This window comes from Lepisosteus platostomus, chromosome 9, assembly GCF_059453375.1.
Source record: "Lepisosteus platostomus isolate fLepPlt1 chromosome 9, fLepPlt1.hap1, whole genome shotgun sequence".
Classification (NCBI taxonomy): domain Eukaryota; kingdom Metazoa; phylum Chordata; class Actinopteri; order Semionotiformes; family Lepisosteidae; genus Lepisosteus; species Lepisosteus platostomus.
Genome location: NC_142619.1, coordinates 24,304,454 through 24,322,979, shown reverse-complemented (window position 1 = coordinate 24,322,979; position 18,526 = coordinate 24,304,454). Strand labels below are relative to the sequence as shown.

At 36.4% G+C, this 18,526-nt stretch overlaps 1 protein-coding gene across 16 annotated transcripts in view; it reads right to left on the bottom strand.

Annotated features, from left to right (window-relative positions):
- ppfia2 (PTPRF interacting protein alpha 2) overlaps positions 1-18,526 on the bottom strand; it is a 308,407-nt gene that overhangs the window by 24,228 nt on the left and 265,653 nt on the right. For all 16 annotated transcript variants that reach the window (XM_088647226.1, XM_088647230.1, XM_088647231.1 and 13 more), the window contains 5 exons: positions 15,994-16,231; positions 11,584-11,613; positions 10,023-10,153; positions 9,036-9,214; positions 5,661-5,754 (listed from right to left, as the gene is read on the bottom strand). In XM_088647226.1, coding sequence (XP_088503352.1) covers positions 5,661-5,754; positions 9,036-9,214; positions 10,023-10,153; positions 11,584-11,613; positions 15,994-16,231 — 672 coding nt within the window. The remainder of the gene's footprint in view (positions 1-5,660; positions 5,755-9,035; positions 9,215-10,022; positions 10,154-11,583; positions 11,614-15,993; positions 16,232-18,526) is intronic.

The window sequence follows — 18,526 nt, the reverse complement described above, 5'->3', positions numbered from 1 at the left end:
TGAATGTTGAAAATGTATCATTCAACGCGTTTTCTCATGTTTTAAGAACCATTCCTATAAAGGCATGCTTAAAAAATTAGATTGGATTTTCCCTTATTTTACAAAAAGAGCAAACGGTCAGCCTTACTATTGCAATCCTACAAATAATCTAAGCAGGCTATATATAAAAAGGCATGAAAAAAACTAGTGTTCAGAACACTGAAAAAACACTTGGCAGGAAGACTGTTTACCAGAAACTGATATATGTGTCAACTGACCATTCGCTACCTCATATTCTACATTCCTCAGGATCGTCAGATAATGAGAGTATAGTTAATTCTACTATAACACAAGCTTCCATAAGGCAAACTGGCTGTAACAAGACTGATTTATTAGGGAATGTATTTTCCATAATGCAGGTGCATGTTGGCTACAACGTGACTCAAGTATTCTGGAACCATTGACATGTATACAGTAAAATCAGCTGCCTGGCAGTCTCTGCATAGCAACACACACTTGGGATGCTGGCGTATTCTCTCCATGCATTGGTGTCAGTTTTCATCCAACTTGCATATGCATCACAGCTGTGTATCTGTGCTCAGCTACTATATTTGTATTCTTTGAAAACACTGATATACAGTCAGTATTGTTCTTACAATGAGTGCCAAGGGTATGACGCATTCTACTAGTGCGTGAGGTGCAAGTGAAAAGAAAAAGACAGCTATTAGTCTGGGAAACAAAAGTAATGTTATAGAGCCATATAAGAGAAATAAAAGAACCAATGATATGATTCGCACTAATGGGCTTATTAGTGTTTATTGTTAAAAAAGTTTCTTAGGAAAAACATTGTCTCGCCCTCCTCCACTGCAGAATTTCTCATCGCTATATAAATAGTGATTCATATTATGCCTTATGATATCTGTTTTTTCACTGTTTTCACATATTATGTCGAAGCAATACATTCAAACTTACAGTATAATATGACCAATAGAAATAATGCCTTCATATTTGTGTATCCAAACTCTCTAACCCCGAATCTTTAATTGTCATTGAGCCAATGGTTTCTATAATGTGGACAAACTGTACAGGAAAAACTGTACAGACTTCCTGATACAATACATATTACAGTACATTAACAATGACTCTCTAATGTATCAAATATATTTTGGACACAAGACAAGTTTATTGCTTGAATGCTTAAACTTGAGTTTGCAATACAGAAATGTACCTGTATATGAAGTAAAAAAATAATTGAAATGTTATCATATTAAATGAGATACTGTAGGTTTCTCTAAATTATATTTTTAAAGGCAAAAGGACAGAATACTTTAAATGAGAGTCTCTAACCCTGGTCCTGGAGAGCTCAATTTCAGTTTGTCATTAGAATAGGTCATCCCAAATCTGTCACGGACGTCCAAAGGGACTAACCGTGGGGAGCAGGAGAGCGGAAAAAGACCCATATGCGTAGCGGCGAGACGGGAAAAAGGCCCGGGCTCATTAGTGCAAAGAGTTCAGGAATGCCGTATAGAAACCTATGCCCTCAGGGAGCGGACGTGGGGCGCCCTGGTGCTAGGCGGGTCTCAGGACATCCGAACATCAATGCTGAGCGAGGACAGAGTGCAAGACCCGGAAATATATAGCCCAAGGGAAAGAGAGGGACAGGAAGGAAAGCAGACCGGAAACTAGGGACAGGACAGAGAAGGAGCGCCCTCTGGCTGCAGAAGGCGTGACAGTACCCCCCCCTTCATGGGCGGCTCCCGACGCCCAAACAAATAAATAAGCTGCACAGCACTGGGGGGAGGAAAAACCTCATTTAACTGAAAGGAAACCTCCGGGAATCCACGGCTGAGAGCTACCCCTTCCTCCGGGGTAAAAACCTTTATTGGGTGGAGGAAGGGGGGGTAGAGAAGAGCTCTGGAGACTAAAACAAAAAAGTACACAAGCACAAACACAACAGACAAAAACCTGGGAAAGACCAGGGAGACAAACCACACAAAACAGGTAGGAACCAAAGTTCCGAGACACAGAGAGCAGGGGGGACCAAAAAGGAGGGGAAACCAGGAAGAAAAAAAATCAAAACAAAGGCAAAAAACAAGAAAAAAAACACAAAAACCCCGGGGAAAAATACCGCAGACTGGGCAAATGGCACGTTCACATTCTAACACTGATATCGGAGTGGACAACCTGAGGAAAGCCAGACCGAAGTCCGCTCACAGACACAGATGCCCGGAGTGATATCCAGCAAAAGAATGGAGGAACGGCAAATGGGCACGTTCGCATACTAACGCTGATATCGGAGTGGACAACCTGAGGAAAGCCAGACCGAAGCCCGCTCACAGACACAGATGCCCGGAGTGATATCCAGCGAAAGGCATGGAGGAACGGCAGAAAGCTTACCATTCTATCACTGATATCGGAGAGAGCCAGACCAGGAAGAGCCAGGCAAGAGAACCCGCTCCAGACACAGAAGCTCGGAGTGATATCCAGTAATAAGAATAGGCAAGCCAGCTCAACATTCAATCACTGATATCGGAGTGATCTACCCGAGGAAAGCCAGGTACAGGACCCGCTCACAGGCACGGAAGATCGGAGTGATATCCAGTGATTAGAATAGAGGAACTGAAAAAAAAAAACAGCCCAGAGAACAAGAAAAAAAAAACTGCGGCAAGACAAAAAAAAAACGCCGCTCGCGGGGTCAGTAGGTGGCTCAGCATTCTGTCACGGACGTCCAAAGGGACTAACCGTGGGGAGCAGGAGAGCGGAAAAAGACCCATATGCGTAGCGGCGAGACGGGAAAAAGGCCCGGGCTCATTAGTGCAAAGAGTTCAGGAATGCCGTATAGATACCTATGCCCTCAGGGAGCGGACGTGGGGCGCCCTGGTGCTAGGCGGGTCTCAGGACATCCGAACATCAATGCTGAGCCAGGACAGAGTGCAAGACCCGGAAATATATAGCCCAAGGGAAAGAGAGGGACAGGAAGGACAGCAGACCGGAAACTAGGGACAGGACAGAGAAGGAGCGCCCTCTGGCTGCAGAAGGCGTGACAAAATCACTTTTCTAAGATGAGGTATACAGTATTTGTACATTATTGTTCAAGTAAGGCAACGTCATTCCTTGAGAAACAGAGGGTTTTTGGCTTCTCATTTTAAAATAATAATTGTTTTAACTGATCACAGTTAAATTTTCCAAAGTGTTTAATAGTTACTGTACTTATAAAACCTGGTAGACAGGAGTTCTTCTGAAGCAGGGTTGGAAACATATGCTTTAAACAATTGCCCTGAAAATATTCTATACTGTACAGTATGTGTATAAAATACTGCTTTAGTTTATGATCTTAAGGACACTTTTAACAAGGGTAGAACTTCAGAGCAGAGACATCTTTCTATGTTATCACATAAGCAAAGTTATGTACTACAGTATAAGATGTATTCAATAAAAAAGTTTTAATATACTTTACTATATTCTGTATTTTATATTAAATTAACATTGCTGTCCCAAACCTTATAGTTTGAGTTGTGAAGAGAATTCTAGAATATGAAAAAGACAATAAGAAAAAATGAGGTTAAAAATATCCATAATCAAATATGTTCAATAATTTATATTAATTATGTGTACTTCTAGTTTGTGTTATCATTTTTCATATTTATGTTAGAGTTATCACTATATCACTGTTTTTAGAGACAATGAATCTCACTAAAAACATTTTTTATATAGTACAAGGAGGACAGAGCTTAAGTGTCTTACAGTATATTAAAAATGATGGAAGGTGTATTGTTTGAAATGCTTCAATGAATACTTGAACATATCAGACAAGAAAATCCACATTTTCAGGAAACCCTTCAAATTCACCTTTGACTTTCAGAATGTACTTTTATTTTTTAATAGTTATCTATTATTATTTTAGCTTACTATACAAATGTCAGACCTGCCTTCTCACATTATTTAATACAGTATGCCTTGGAAAGAGTCCTTTAGCTAATAATATTTCATTTGTAACGGGGAAGGAAGAAAAACAAAAGTTATGACAATAACAAGTAAACAGTCACAAGATCCAACAGCCCATAACCAGACATCTGGTTATTTCTTTAGCAGTGACAGACACAAGAACTCTAAGAAAACCAAACAAAGCACACACGTTGAAAAAGGGGAGACATTGTTCAAGAAAGGCAGGCTCGTAGATGGGGTTGAACTATCAAAACAAGAACTGAATCCAAAACGTCCTTCTCCAGCAATGTTTGCACCCTTTACTGAGTAAGAACTCTGAAGAAATGACACCCATTCACTGTAAGTTAAATGAAAGAGGGGGGGGGGGATATAAACAGTTATTAAATATGGCAGCTGCTCCTGCATCGTTTTGGTAACGACAGACATCAAACTTGAAAGAAAAAGAAAGATAAAGGAAACAAACAAAAGGTGACAAGCACATACAGCAGACAGAGAACAACATAGTGCCGACAATGAAGATGTCCAGCAGCCTCAGTGATCGCAACTTACCCTGATGTACTTTTTTTTTCATGTGATGAGAAGAGATTGATGGGAAACAAAAGCACACAAATATTAATGAGCATGTACATGTATGCTGTCAGCACTCACTCAGAAGCAAAAGCAGGCAGGTGATATTCACGGACGGAGGGTACAAAGGGCACTTTGCAAGAACACTTCAGAGGGTGCAAAGTAGGTAGGAAGAGGGATGGGGGCCTTAGTTTGGTATCAGCATCCCAGATAGAAACACTCTGGCAAACATGCACACATTCACACACGTAACCCAGCACTGTAAAGAGAGATTATTAATGCTGGCGTCCACAGAAATCAAGGCTGTTATAAGTTAGAGTGATGCAAGGGATACCTTATACCTATAGGAAATAAGCAGGGAAATAAACATAAATACACATTTTATTCTTAGTTTTTTGTGCTTTGAAATGCATACCATGCAGGATGAAAAAAAAGTAGAAAATTGAGATTGGAGATCTTAAAAGAGTTTTGCTGTTCCTGAGTATCATCCTTTGGATAACAAAAGGAATTGGGTGCTTTAATCCAGGTATAACAAAGCAAGCTGTAAAGGTCACTCGTTAAAAAGAGAAAAGTAAAAACCAGAGGTCGTCACTCATAAATGAAACACTGCACATGGACTTGGCAAGCAAAAACACAGAGATGGCACTTAACATGTCAGGGAGGTATTTTCATATTCTCTGACAAAATGTCAAGATGCATGATGGCCAAAATTCTGAAGAATTCTAAATGAGTTTATCAAGAGTCCAAAAAATGGTTACACTACACAAAACACATATGTAATTAGCAAAGGAAAAAGTCTGTCAAAATCTTAGTTATTCATGTAAAACCTAATGTTCTTGTTTTAGAAATTGTCAGTGCTACTCAATCTTTGCTTTCCTTAAAGCGATTAACTTCACAGTGGCCCCCAGTTATTATCAAAATTTTGGATGCGACAGTATCAACAGGATGGTATTACGAAATACAGGTACACTGAACATTTTCTGTAGTATGTACTGTATAGGGCTTCCTATTAAACAGCATTTTCTGTGTGATTAGAGTTTTTGGAATGAAAAAGAACCCAGCTACCCATAAGCTACTGAAATAGAGATGTTTCCTGTGTTTTCATTTCATTTTATAACCTAATAGTTATCATTACATATTTCAGGAGACATGCCAGCTACAGTACTTACTTCTTTTTTAACCTTCTGTCTTTTTCTGCTTGAGTCCCAAGCTTTCCTAATCCAAGGGAATCCTGGCCACCAAGTTCTGAATCAGACATACTTCCTGTCAAGAAAAAAAGGAGCAAATAGCAAAACTTTTAATTTCACACAGACGTATGCATATAGAGATATGTCATTTTGGTAAATTTAGAAATGATTCCCTGCAAACTACTTTTCCACTGTAAGAATAAAAATAGGCCTTATTAATGTGTTTCTGAATACACGTATTTACTTTAGTATCAATCATGTAAATGTATTTCAGATGAAATACATGTTAGCCACCAGAAAAAAAAAGTATTTCTGCATTTTCTACATATGGAAGAAGTATAACAAGCAATGTCTGAACTTATAGGTTTTTTGTCTTAAAAAGCCACTTAAATTCAAATTGCAGTCTCTTGACAAACAGGGGGAGAAACTATATTACTATAGTCAATTACTGACCGTAGTATTATAGTATAGTACGCTACTCCATTCCAAATAAAAGTAGAATTGATTTTATCCTGATAAAGTCCTTCTTCAAAGAAACATGTTAATGTTACAGTAGAAATGAAAGCCTGTTTAAGAAATTCTAAAATATCTTAAGTAAACCACTAGAAAACTGAAACACCAAATAGCAAGAGCAGATAGTAGTATTTTAGCTTGGGCTAAGTGGATGTTTTTAGAAATAAAATTAGAGAAAATAACACATTACCTAACATATGTTTGTAAATTTTATTCAAGCATGCATTGTAGCACATATTGTCTATATATAAATCCATCAGGCTTCCTTTATGTTCTTTTTATTTGCATAATTTTGTTCTTCACAGGACTGAAGGATCAGAGATCCGTACACTGACATTAATGCATTAGCATTCTTCTGAAGCTCTTCGAGTTGAAGCAATAGCATCCTGGGATTATATGGCAGAGTGTTAATGAGCAACACCCCTAAAGAATCTTATATATCAAGGTTATCTGCCAGGTTTAATGTAAATCTTTCCTTTTGTTCAGTTCACACAGGAATACAGCTAAGATTTGTGGCTCAGCTTGTCACAAAGCAGTCTAAAAAATGATGTTTTACATTGCTGTAGATTATTATTAATAGTATATCTTTCATCAAATAAAGAAAAATAACTAGCTAAAAATACAAATTGTTTTACATGTGAAGTTATGTACCCTGCACTTATCCTACAGTATATCTTAAATAGTTTATACAGTATTTGTGCTGCATCCTTTTTTTCATGGAGTGCATCAATTGAAAATTCAATTTCAAACGTTATCTTACAAACACACCAACTTATCTATCTCTGAAAGCTAAAAGACTATTTTAAAATGACATGATTGTGATATAAGAGGTAATATATGGATTACAGTTAGAAATCCTACGGTATCTTACTCCAGATAAGACAAATGAGTATTATGACCCTCTCCTTTTTTGAAATGGTATTTTAAGTGAGTTACCTACAATGTCATGCATTAGCTGTGAGCTGGGAGACTGCTATTTCTCAGAATGGGAAAGTTGTGTTACCATTAGAAACTACACACTATTATTCGCCTTTTAAAACTATGTTGGACATCACATTTCTATATCATATATAAATAGTTTGCTTTAACATGACAAATTTAAATTGTAGGGTATTTAAAATTATTTTTAAATAAGTTGTGATGGGAGTGATTCAGCAAAGATATTCTAGAGAGCCATATGAAAGTGCAGATAATGCAGCATTATCTGCTGTAGTTAAAACTGGCTATAAAACGTATTCACCTCCCTTTGGATTTTTCCATATTTTAATGTGTCAAAATATGCAATCATAATCATATTTGTTTTGCCACTGATCAATACAAAACACTATAATCTCAAACTCTACAAATCCTCCTAAACGAAATAATAATCAAAAAAAGAAAATAAATGATTGCATACAGTATGTATTCACCACCAATGCTATAACACATCTAAATAGGCTCTGGTGCAACCAATAGTCTTTCAAAGTCAATAAGGATAGTACCTATAATACCTAGTAATACTGAGACATGCCTGAGAAGCAAACATTCCATATCCCAGAGCAGAACTTGAGACACAGTATTTCTCTATATCAACTGGAGGAGTGTTAGATTTAGTTTAATGTGATTGAGTAAGGGCTGACTCAGGGAGAAAGCTCATGAAGGACAAAGCCATGGTATGCCAAAGCGTGGTGGTATAGGGATACCTGAGCTGAGGAATCCACAAGTAAAGGGTTTTGGAAACCTAAACAGGGTAATGGTCAGGTGGAGAAAAATTGGTTCTAAAGAAACATTCCCTCCTTAGTAACATTACTGTACTCTGTGTTCTCCTGGGAGGGAAAAAACCATAACAACTCAGAATCTCAGAGATTAACTGACTTACATCTATGATACAGCTCTCAAATGGAGGAATTATAAGGTATAATGAGAAGCTGAAAATCCAGTCCACAGTCTTCACGCTACAGTCTCTCCAGATTTGTGTAATGACAGAAACATGGGATATTATTCAGTCTCATTCCAGAATTGCAATGATCCTAAATTTGGTAACAGAAAAGCCAAAAGGCACTGGTCTCGCAGTGTGAAAAATGGTGCTGACACAGTGACAAACAGCCACTCTGTTACACTTTTCTTTAACCTATTATAAATTCTTCAGAAATGTGGACTAATTTAGGGAGGGCACAAGTGGAAACTATGTGGAAGTGCATTTAAAACCGAGAACAGGAGGCACTTCTTTACTTAAAGGGTTTAGGAAGTATGGAACAAGCTACCCAGCTAAGTTGCTGAAGTTGATACCCTGGTTTCTTTTAAGAAACGTCTGGATCAGATCCTTAGATCAATTAACCACTAACTACCAGATGCGCAAGTTGAGCTGAGTGACCTTATCTGTAACCATTCTTATGTTCTCAGGAGCTTTTCAGTGGCTTTAATGGTCCCTGGACAATCATTAGCCTTTGTAAAGGTGAGGAATAAATTACACAAGATAAGGCACCTTACTGAATATGAATTATAGCGATTCTGTTTTAACTGGGTAAATTCTGTTTGATGGATGTGTTTTACTAAATTTATTTTTTTGTATACTTTAGCATTATTTTTGCCAATTTTGAATTGTTTTATTTAATTCATTTTTTTGTTGTTGTTGTATGGCATACCAGTGGGTCTTTGTATTTTACTACCACATTTTTAATTGATCAACTTTTGATGATTCTTTGAAATATATTTCAGGTTTTTCTGTAAACCTATTCATTCTTTAAACTAACATCAAGAAAGTGACTAATCATTTCAAATTCACTTTGCTTTCAATAGATACCTCCTCAAAACCATTATTAACAAAATGAAAAGCATGTATTTCTCCGAGGTAGGTACACCCACCTTGTCCTGGCCCCCCAAGCTCTTTGCCGAGCTGTCCCAGCCTGCCCTTCTCCTTTTTTCCAAACAAACGTCCTATTGAAGATTTGATTCCTTTTTTCTTTGGAGCTTTGTGAAGTGAATCCTGGCTGCTGGTGACACTGCTGAGAGCACCGGTTTCTGCCTCCAAAGTTGCTGATAAACTGTAAAAACAGAGCACGACTGAATAGCTACTGTACCACTTTAATGCATTTTCTTAGTTCTCTTATTAAAAGCCAATGAAAACAAATTCACAACTTCACGTGGAGCTGCATACTTTTGAAACCTTGTTATTTTGTATTCAAGCAAAAAGAAAATAACTTGGTGCATTAATCAATTAGTTTGCAATTGTACTTTTAATGTTGTAGTGTCATTCCCTCCAAATTCATCAAGACGGTTAGTGTTCTTAATTCTTTATATCAACATGACTGGACTCATATTTACCAGCTAACATGCTGCTTACAGTACGTACAATTTTAGTAATCAGCTAATACTTCTAAACAAAAAGTTCAGACTAGAGCAAAACGTGTTCCATGGGAAAACAAATCTCTCAGCAGTAAAGTGCTAAGGGTATTTCTCTCACAGTAAAGTTGCAATATTTACAAATCTGTCAGACTGCATGTTTCCACTAAGATGATTATGGTAGCCCATGTTACTGCTGCTCAGGCATGTATTGTGTGCATGTCAGTAATAGTGTGACACCTCTAGAGTGTTACTGAGGTAATGCTTACCTTACAATGATGTATTCAGTTTGGAGTGTGAGACTGTACCCTTTGAAACTTTATAGATCCATCTATCCATCCCTCAATTCCGCAAACAACACAGCAATACAGAATATAAAATCGAAGAGAAAACTGACATGCCAGTTTTCGTGTTCAAACATATCTATTGGGTAGCAATTTGATCTTTAACAGAAAGCAAAGCAACACCACATGCAAAGTAGTTACAAGCAAGATTCTTTAAACCCCTTACCCTCTGGCGTCATTGTGGTAAGATGATGGCAGAGTGTGTGTCATTCGCACCTGTCGGGGTGTGGGAGGTGGTGAAGTTTCACATTTTATAGTAGCCTTGTCTTCACGACCATCTTCATCAACTGCTGCAATCTGAAGGATGAAACACGGTTTTTGTTTGGCTAAATCCCTTCTGAAATAATAATAATAATAATAATAATAATAATAATAATAATAATAATAATAATAATAATAATAATTTTATTTTATAACTTTATATATAAAATAAATAAATAACTTTATTTTATATAGCACCTTTAAAGGTGGCCTCTCAAAGCGCTTTACAGAATGACAACAACAACAATAAAAAAAATACACAAGATAAACACAATGAGAATACACAGAGGAGACAGTAGATGGTGGTACTAAATACAGTAGGAGCAGAGGGGTAAAGAACAGAACCAGTTAAGTAAAGGCTGTTCTAAAGAAGAAGGTTTTGAGTCTGGATTTGAAGGAGTTTAGAGAACGTGACTCTCTGATATCCTTGGGGAGAGAGTTCCAGAGCTTAGGGGCATAACAGGAGAAGGCCCTGTCACCCATAGAATGTAGATGGGCTTGGAAGACAGTTAGGAGACCAGAATTAGAAGAGCAAAGGTTGCGAGGTGGGGAGTAGGACAATCATAGCTCAGACAGGTACTGAGGTGTCAAGCCATGCAGAGCCTCATAGGTGAGCATGATGTAGAAACCTGACAGGAAGCCAGTTCAAGGACTCCAGGATAGGTGTAATGTGATCACTTGCACTAGACCTGGTCAGGATTCTGGCTGCCGAATTTGGGACATACTGCAGTTTGTTCAGTGTGTATTTAAATAGCCCAGCGAGTACAGCATTACAATAGTCAATTCGGGAGAAGACAAATGTGTTGATCAACTTTTCAGCTACAGTTAGTTATAACATAGAGCGTAGTGTCTGAGCAGTTTCCATATTTCTTCAATTTCTTTTTAACCTGCCCTTCAAAAGACATATTGTTTTGCAGCCTGGTACTGTATGTCATTAGATATTGAAGAGGTGAAAAGGATAAAAATAATGAAGAACACAAGTCATAAATTAAAATAAATGGTTAAGAGGGTGAACATTCATGAATCTAGTTTATAGTAAAAATGTTACAAGATGATTCAAGATGTTTTGGTCAAATCATTATCAAAACCAGGTCTGAGGTGCCCATGACAGTCAATAAAGCAGCAAGAATTTACATATTTTCAAAAAACATTCTGGTAGTAAGAAGTAGTAAAGACTCTAGGAAGGTATAACTCACAGCTGCAAACACATATACAGTAAATGGAAGGCCATAAATAATGTTATTTAATATTATATATTTTAACTAAAGTAATATATGTAAAAAACTAGCCATCACTCATATTTCTCATTAGATAAAATACTAGTTAAAATGAACCTGCTATTTTTGAATTGCAAAGGAAATATATATTAGCTATATACAGTACAGAAGTAAAATGCTATATTTATGATATCAATATATCGGAATACATGAAAGTGTACAATTGAATTGTAAATTTAAAAATGGTACCTTTCTTCTGTGCTTCCTTAAATCACTTGGCTGCAATGCAGAAGCAGGAAGAGACAGATAAAAGAAGAAAAAATAGAAACTATTAATCATGGGAAGATATTATAAAAAAGATATTCCTCTTAAAAATACTAAGCCTATAGTAATATAACTATTAGGCCTTTCTAGCCTTAACAAAGGGTAATCAATGAAGCCATGGAGGTCTTCAATAAGGAGGAACAGAGACTGTCATGGCATTTTAATTTTACACAGTACCGTTCAAACAAAACAGTCAAAAGGCATACTGTATACTTGAACACATTAGTACGATGAGATACAAAGAGTCCAGTGTAGTTCAGTGAAGATTTGAAAAGAGCTTTATTTTGAAAAAAAAGGGGACCTCACGGAGATCAGACTGACAGAGTGATTTTCTTCCTGTCTGATCTGCTCACTGTTATTCACGAGCATCTTTTATATTTTTAAATCATCTATTTGTATCCTAAATGGCATTGGAAAAGCTGGTACTCTAGGATCAATATACTTAGAGTTCACCTTTTGATCCTTCTTACAGACTTCTATATGCTGTATGTGAGACAACAGCATTCATACTCAGCCTATTTGTCAGATTCTTTGTGAAAAATAAAAGGTGTCTATACAGCATGTCCTTCACACAAGACAATTCTTCACAGAGAGCAAATCTTACACACAGAGAAAGTCCAACAAGTGGTATCCCATCCCATTTACTGCCAATGAGTTGAACGTGCAGTGCATGGCAAAAGTTTCCAGACTCTTGCACAGTTTTCACGTTTTTTTTGCTTTGACACTTACAGTTATGACAATTCGATGATCGGGTTATTAAGTATTCAAACTGTTTACTCTGGTGAACCTAAAACAATTTAGGTGCCCCAAATTACCACATAATAAGAAAATATAATGAAAATAAGCCACATAATTAGTTGGGTGCCCTCTGTCTGTCTGGCCTCTGTCTCTGTCTGTCCATATGATTTGAGAATAAATAAGCCTGTCTGAATTTCAAGCAAAGATTCAATCATGAAGACCTAGACACTTTTAAAACAGCTCAGGGATAAAGGCACACATCAGAAAAGAGCATAAAACATTTAAAAAACACTGAATATTTCTGTGAACTCAAATCATAAAAAGATTTGTACAAAAGTACCTAAGTGATACTGCAAATATGGCTAAAGGTTTTGTGTTTAGACAATTCTAAATTGTAACTTTGTAAAACAAAGCATTGCATTTACGCAGACCCAACATAGTCCATCACTCAGTAAACACCATCCCTACTGTCAAGCACATTGTTGTCAGCATCGTGTTAATAGTTGTGTTTCTTATGAACAAGAATTGGAAGCTTGTCTAGATGGAGAAAAATACTGGCAGATACTACTTCAGACATACTGTAAAACTGGAAGAAAAATTCACCTTTCAATGACCCAAAGCACCAGGCCAAAGCTACACTGAAGTGGCTTAAAAATAAGGCAATAAATGACCTTCAGTGGCAAAAGTCCTGACTTAAATTCTGTTAAGAATATGTGAAAAGACTTGGGCGTAGATGATCCTCAAGCAACATGAGAAATTTTGAGCAAATCTTCCAAGAAGAATGGGCAACAATTGCACCAAACTTGTGTGCAGAGTTGATAAAGTTTTAGTCAAAAAGACTTGTGACTGTAATTCCTGCATATTTAGTGCTTAAATCCAATATTGAGTTAATGGATTTGAAAACTTATGCAACCAACATCTATTTTGTAATGGTTTTATGCAATATAGGGTCACAGGGGAGCCAGAGAGTAAGTTTTCCCAGACGCCAATTAACCTACAGTAGCAGCATGTATTTGGACTGTGGAAGAAACTCTGAGCACCCAGGGAAGCCCATGTGAACAGGGAGAGAACATTTAAACTCCACGTACAGTATATAGCATCCCAGGACCTCAGCACTACAAAGCTAATCTTGGTACCACTGTGCTTCCCTGCAATCAACATATTTCATTTTTTTTCTTTATTTTTGCTGTCAGTTTCAGCAACTTATACAGTTACTGCATTCAGGATTTGAATAAAATATTACTGTAAGTTTAATCAATGTGCATGCATAATTTTGTCATTTCACAAAATGGAACACCACAGGAAGTATTTGAAAAAACGGTATATAGTGTTAATAAGGAAAAATAGTAGCCAAACTGCCAGTGAAATATTCTTGATACTAATGCATGTATCATGTTTCATTGGTTGTGTTACTGTGGATTTAGATATTGTTAGCACAAGCAAATTAAAATTCTTAGTGAAAAAACAGACATTTACAGTACTAAAGCTGGAGGTCATAGAACTGTCAGAAACTAGGAGGTACCAGGCAACTGAATAACCCATTCTTCTGAACACATTAATTTGCACTGCTGTTCATGTAGCAAGAAAAACAGCAAGGGAATTAGGTTCTATAATTGTAACTGGTTACATATGAAGCCCTAACTTTCTTGAAGGATAAATGAATTCAAATAAAGAAGCCATGCTTTATTTGTTCAGCTTTTGCTGCAATTCCACAGGAGTTTGTTCACTGATATTTACTTTTCTTAAATTCCCCTTCTAGTTGCTTCAGTCTCATTACCAACTTTCTCTGAGCATTTTTCAGACTTTGAAAACATTATAGAACAATTTCCCTTTGATGCTTTCTGTCAACAAAGTGAAAAACAGATTTTTTTACTTTTAACAGTGTTAAATGGAAATACAATTCTTCTTCAAATACCCCTTAACATAAAACCATCAAAATATCAGCACTGTTTTAAAGCATTAAAGCAAACCCAGGAAGTCAGGTATTCAGTGTGAAATTATATTAATTTGTTTCAAATAAAATATATATATATATACACATTTACTTCTGTACACATTAAAAAATGGTTATTCAACTTCAGAAGTCAGTTTTAAATTCTTGCAACATGAATCAATTCAATTTACAAACCTGCACATTAGTCCAAGGTTTGGAAACATTTGAGAAAGACAGAAAGTACGTTCTAAACAAACTACAAAAACAGACGACAGTTTATATATTCATTTTCCCGAATAAACTCAAACAAGAATCAGTGTTATTGGATTTATGATGTTTGAGTAAAACAGAATCAAAGTAAGAATTCCCTTTTTGAATGTTGATATTTTAGTTATGTAAATATGTACCACTGCTCTTTTTTCAGCAAAAGCTCAAGAGGAATCAATAAATATTTCAGCCATGCATTTATATCACCATATAATAAGGAAGAAAAAGGCTTAGGGAAGGTCAGTTTTATCTCAGCTTCTCTCAACAAAGAACATTAATGATTCAGTATGAATTGTTTCACTAAACTCCATTAATCATCACTAAGGGACATAACCCTTTCACCTCTCTAAAAACATGTCAATATGTGCTTTGGGCAATTGTCTATTATCAGAGTCAATTACTCTAAATGTGAATTTGTTCTTTTCACATTGTGGTTTAGTTCCTATTTATACTACACTTATGATTCACATCTCAACAAAAAAAGTAAAATAAAGTATCTGATACACTACATTTAATTACTTTATCAGCTAATGTATAATTAACACTTAGAGAGCATTCCATAAATTCATTAAAAAGTTAACAAGTGTTCATAATGGAAGTCTTGGTACTATTTTTTTTTAGCCAAGAACATTATCATTAAATTAATACAATTTTAGCGTACGTACAGTAAGTACAAAACATTCTTGTATTATTTGACTTTTAATTAAAAGTAATTTTAATTACGTTATATAAAAATTGCCTCATTTATATTATATTTCAAGAGTCGAAATGTGGTGCTTCATCTTTGAAATAATGAATATTCTATTTAATTTTCCTTAATTAAAAATGCATTTCAATAATGACACTGAACTGTAAAGGCAGTCCTGTATTTACCTCAGTACTCCATCCAAGCTTGTGGACTGCTGAAACTTCATGAAAAAAATAACTGCATAAAAGTTACTTTGTTCAGTGAAAATTATATTTTCTATTCCATCCATCCATGTTAAAATATGTTTAACTGGATTTGTTGCTATATATTACCTAAAAAACAACTTCAAATAATAATTATAAAACTAAAGACTGTACTAAGTATTTGTTAATATAATCATAAATCTGATTTTTTTTCATATCGATTGAAACCTCTTGTGAAAAGGTTTTTCATCTTTGATTCCTCGGTTGATCAAACTTTTAATATACTGTATAATCTATACCTACAGTAATTATGTCAACCATTCATACATAATACACATGGAGTATATCTGGTTAGGTATAGTCAATATACAGTACACACTCAAACTATTTATCCTTTGTGTACTGTATACCTGCATATTGTACACAAAAAGCTCCTTTATGTCAGAAATGTTTATTTTTGCTTTTTGATTTTTATAAGGTGTTTCTTCAGGCAGCACATTACATACCAGAGTCATGACCCCCATGCGATCCATTTCTCGGGCAGGACTGCGAGGTGTCAGTTTGGGTGTTGAGTGACCACTTGGAGGTGAGGAACTTGCCAAGGAAGATGCAGTTGCTGAGCCGGTAATTGATGTCCCAGGGTGAACACGAGCTAAATTCAGCCCTTCCAAACTGACGCTGGCTACCCGGTTTTCAATCTCTTCTGCACGCAGCTCTGTTGACTCTTTCTCTTCCTGAATTAGCCTGAGAACAGACAGTAATTGTTTCTAAAAAAACATCCAAATAATTGTCTCCATTGATTTAATGCATAATCACATTTTTGTACATGTCTTCTTCCCATCTCAGTTTTAGTGAAGAAACCAATATTTGAAAGGTCCATGAGGTTCAACATACAGTAAACTCCTTCACGTATTTGGAAACCTAAAGCAACTAAAAAAAATCAATGAGTAAAAAAATTAAGTCTTGGCTATAACGCAAGTTTGAATCCTGCATGCACCTCTCACCCAGGAACCTGAGTGACCTTAAGTGTTAACGTACAAGAACTTAAGGACTGTTATATTGTAGCGCCACGCAGGGCGCTTTGGTCATGCGCACGCAAGGCGGGCTGAGAACAGCGCCGGGGGGGCGGGACTACGGGACTGTATATAGTGGGACGGAGGCTGGGAGACAGTCTCTCCCTTCGTGTGTGTGTGAGTGTGTGTTAGTCTACTGTTGGTGCAGCGCTGCAACCCCTGTCCCTGTGTGTGTACCTTTCCCCGGTTTGAGTTAATAAATGTGTTGTTCAACCCCATTCCCTGAGTCCTACGCCTGCTCAATTCCGTACTGAAGTCCACGATCGTTACAATTAAAAGTGAATTTATATGTAAGTGCCCAGGATTACTTTATTACATTACTAAAGCTTTGTCGGGGGATGGTGAGCACCATATTTTTTGTTTAACCATATTTACATTTCATTATTATATTACATGACTTAATTTAATTTTGTATCATAGTGTTGTTGACCTAATCATTTTGCTTTAGGCTGTGTGTCACTGCATATCAGTTTGTCACCTGTCCGAAAAATCCTCAGAACTGGAAGGAGTTTACTGTATATAGCAGCGTAGTTTGCACCCTATATACAGGTAGTGAACACAAAAAGTAAAATACCTGGTTAAATGAGAGACACCAAGAATATTGAAAACAAGGGCTTCCAAACAGGTGTGGCTCATACGTTAAAGAAGAAAATAATATTCCAGCTTGCTTAGGGTTATGTATCAAAATGCTGGGCAGACCCTGGCTGCCAACTCCAGATCAATTAACTACAAATTTCATCTTGAATTGGCATTCAACTTGAACGGACTTGAATGGACAATTTAATAAAAAATCATCTGCTGAGAACAGAGCTGGATACCACAATTGGGTTGCAGTTCACAAACCACTCATCATACCGCACAATGCACTTTACAAGTCTATTGGTTCACAGAGTAAATATAGTAGACCACTAAGGGTGGGAAAAAATGATATGGTCAGATGAATCATCCTTCACAATGCACTCAAAACAATGAATGTGTGATGCCAACCTAAAGAACTCTGCTGCACTGTTGTATAATGTTGTGCAGTGTGTTTTCCTGATGTGCTTAAGGTGCACTCATTCTCATAGAAGGCAAGGTCAATGCTAATCTTAATGGTACTGAGTGACTACTGTACTGTATGTTCACCCTTTGTTACATTTAATCCTCATGAATGGCAATGTCCCATTCACAAAGCATGTGTGGCTTGGTGACCATAATAATGATACTATTCATCTGCCTTGACCTTCTCAGTCATCAGATCTGAATCCAATTGAGCATTTCAGGGCAGCATTTATGGGATGCCTTCAACCAGGTGTGAGTTGATTGACTTTCTTATGGATGAACGGTGTCCATAGTCCTCCTACAGAATTCAAGAATCAAGTATGCTAAGGTGCAAAAAGGCCATACTAGCTGCACAAGATAGCCCAAGTTCTGTTATGTGACTTTACATTGGCATTCCTGCTTTTTTGTCCATAATCTATACATATCTTTGGTTTAATTGTAGGTTATACCATTTATCAATGCTCTATTCAGTAATGAACTATGTATAACATTTTCAACCTCTTTTTTAACATGAAAATAAAGATGAAAATATGAGCATATTTGGAATCACAAATCAGTAGGTCACACACTAATTTATAATTTTCACTACAAAATGAAACTTTTTCCTAGTCAAACAAATCAAAATTTTCATAATTCCCATTTACAGTCCTTTTACTGTCTCATAATGACTGTTTAACTATTTGTCTTTGTTTCTTGTAAACGTCAAGAGTCTACATAATAAAGCTACAATGTATGCCTAATTGATTTTCCAACATAGTATGAAAGAAGCAATGTTGTACATTGGCATTTAAAAGTGAACAATATCCTTTTTTTGATCTCATCTCTATGAGAACCCTTAGGCATTGCAGTACTGTTTAGCAGAGGTTTATTTAAATGATTGATTTGATTAAGGGTGGATTTATTCATACTCAAAAAGAATTTTAAC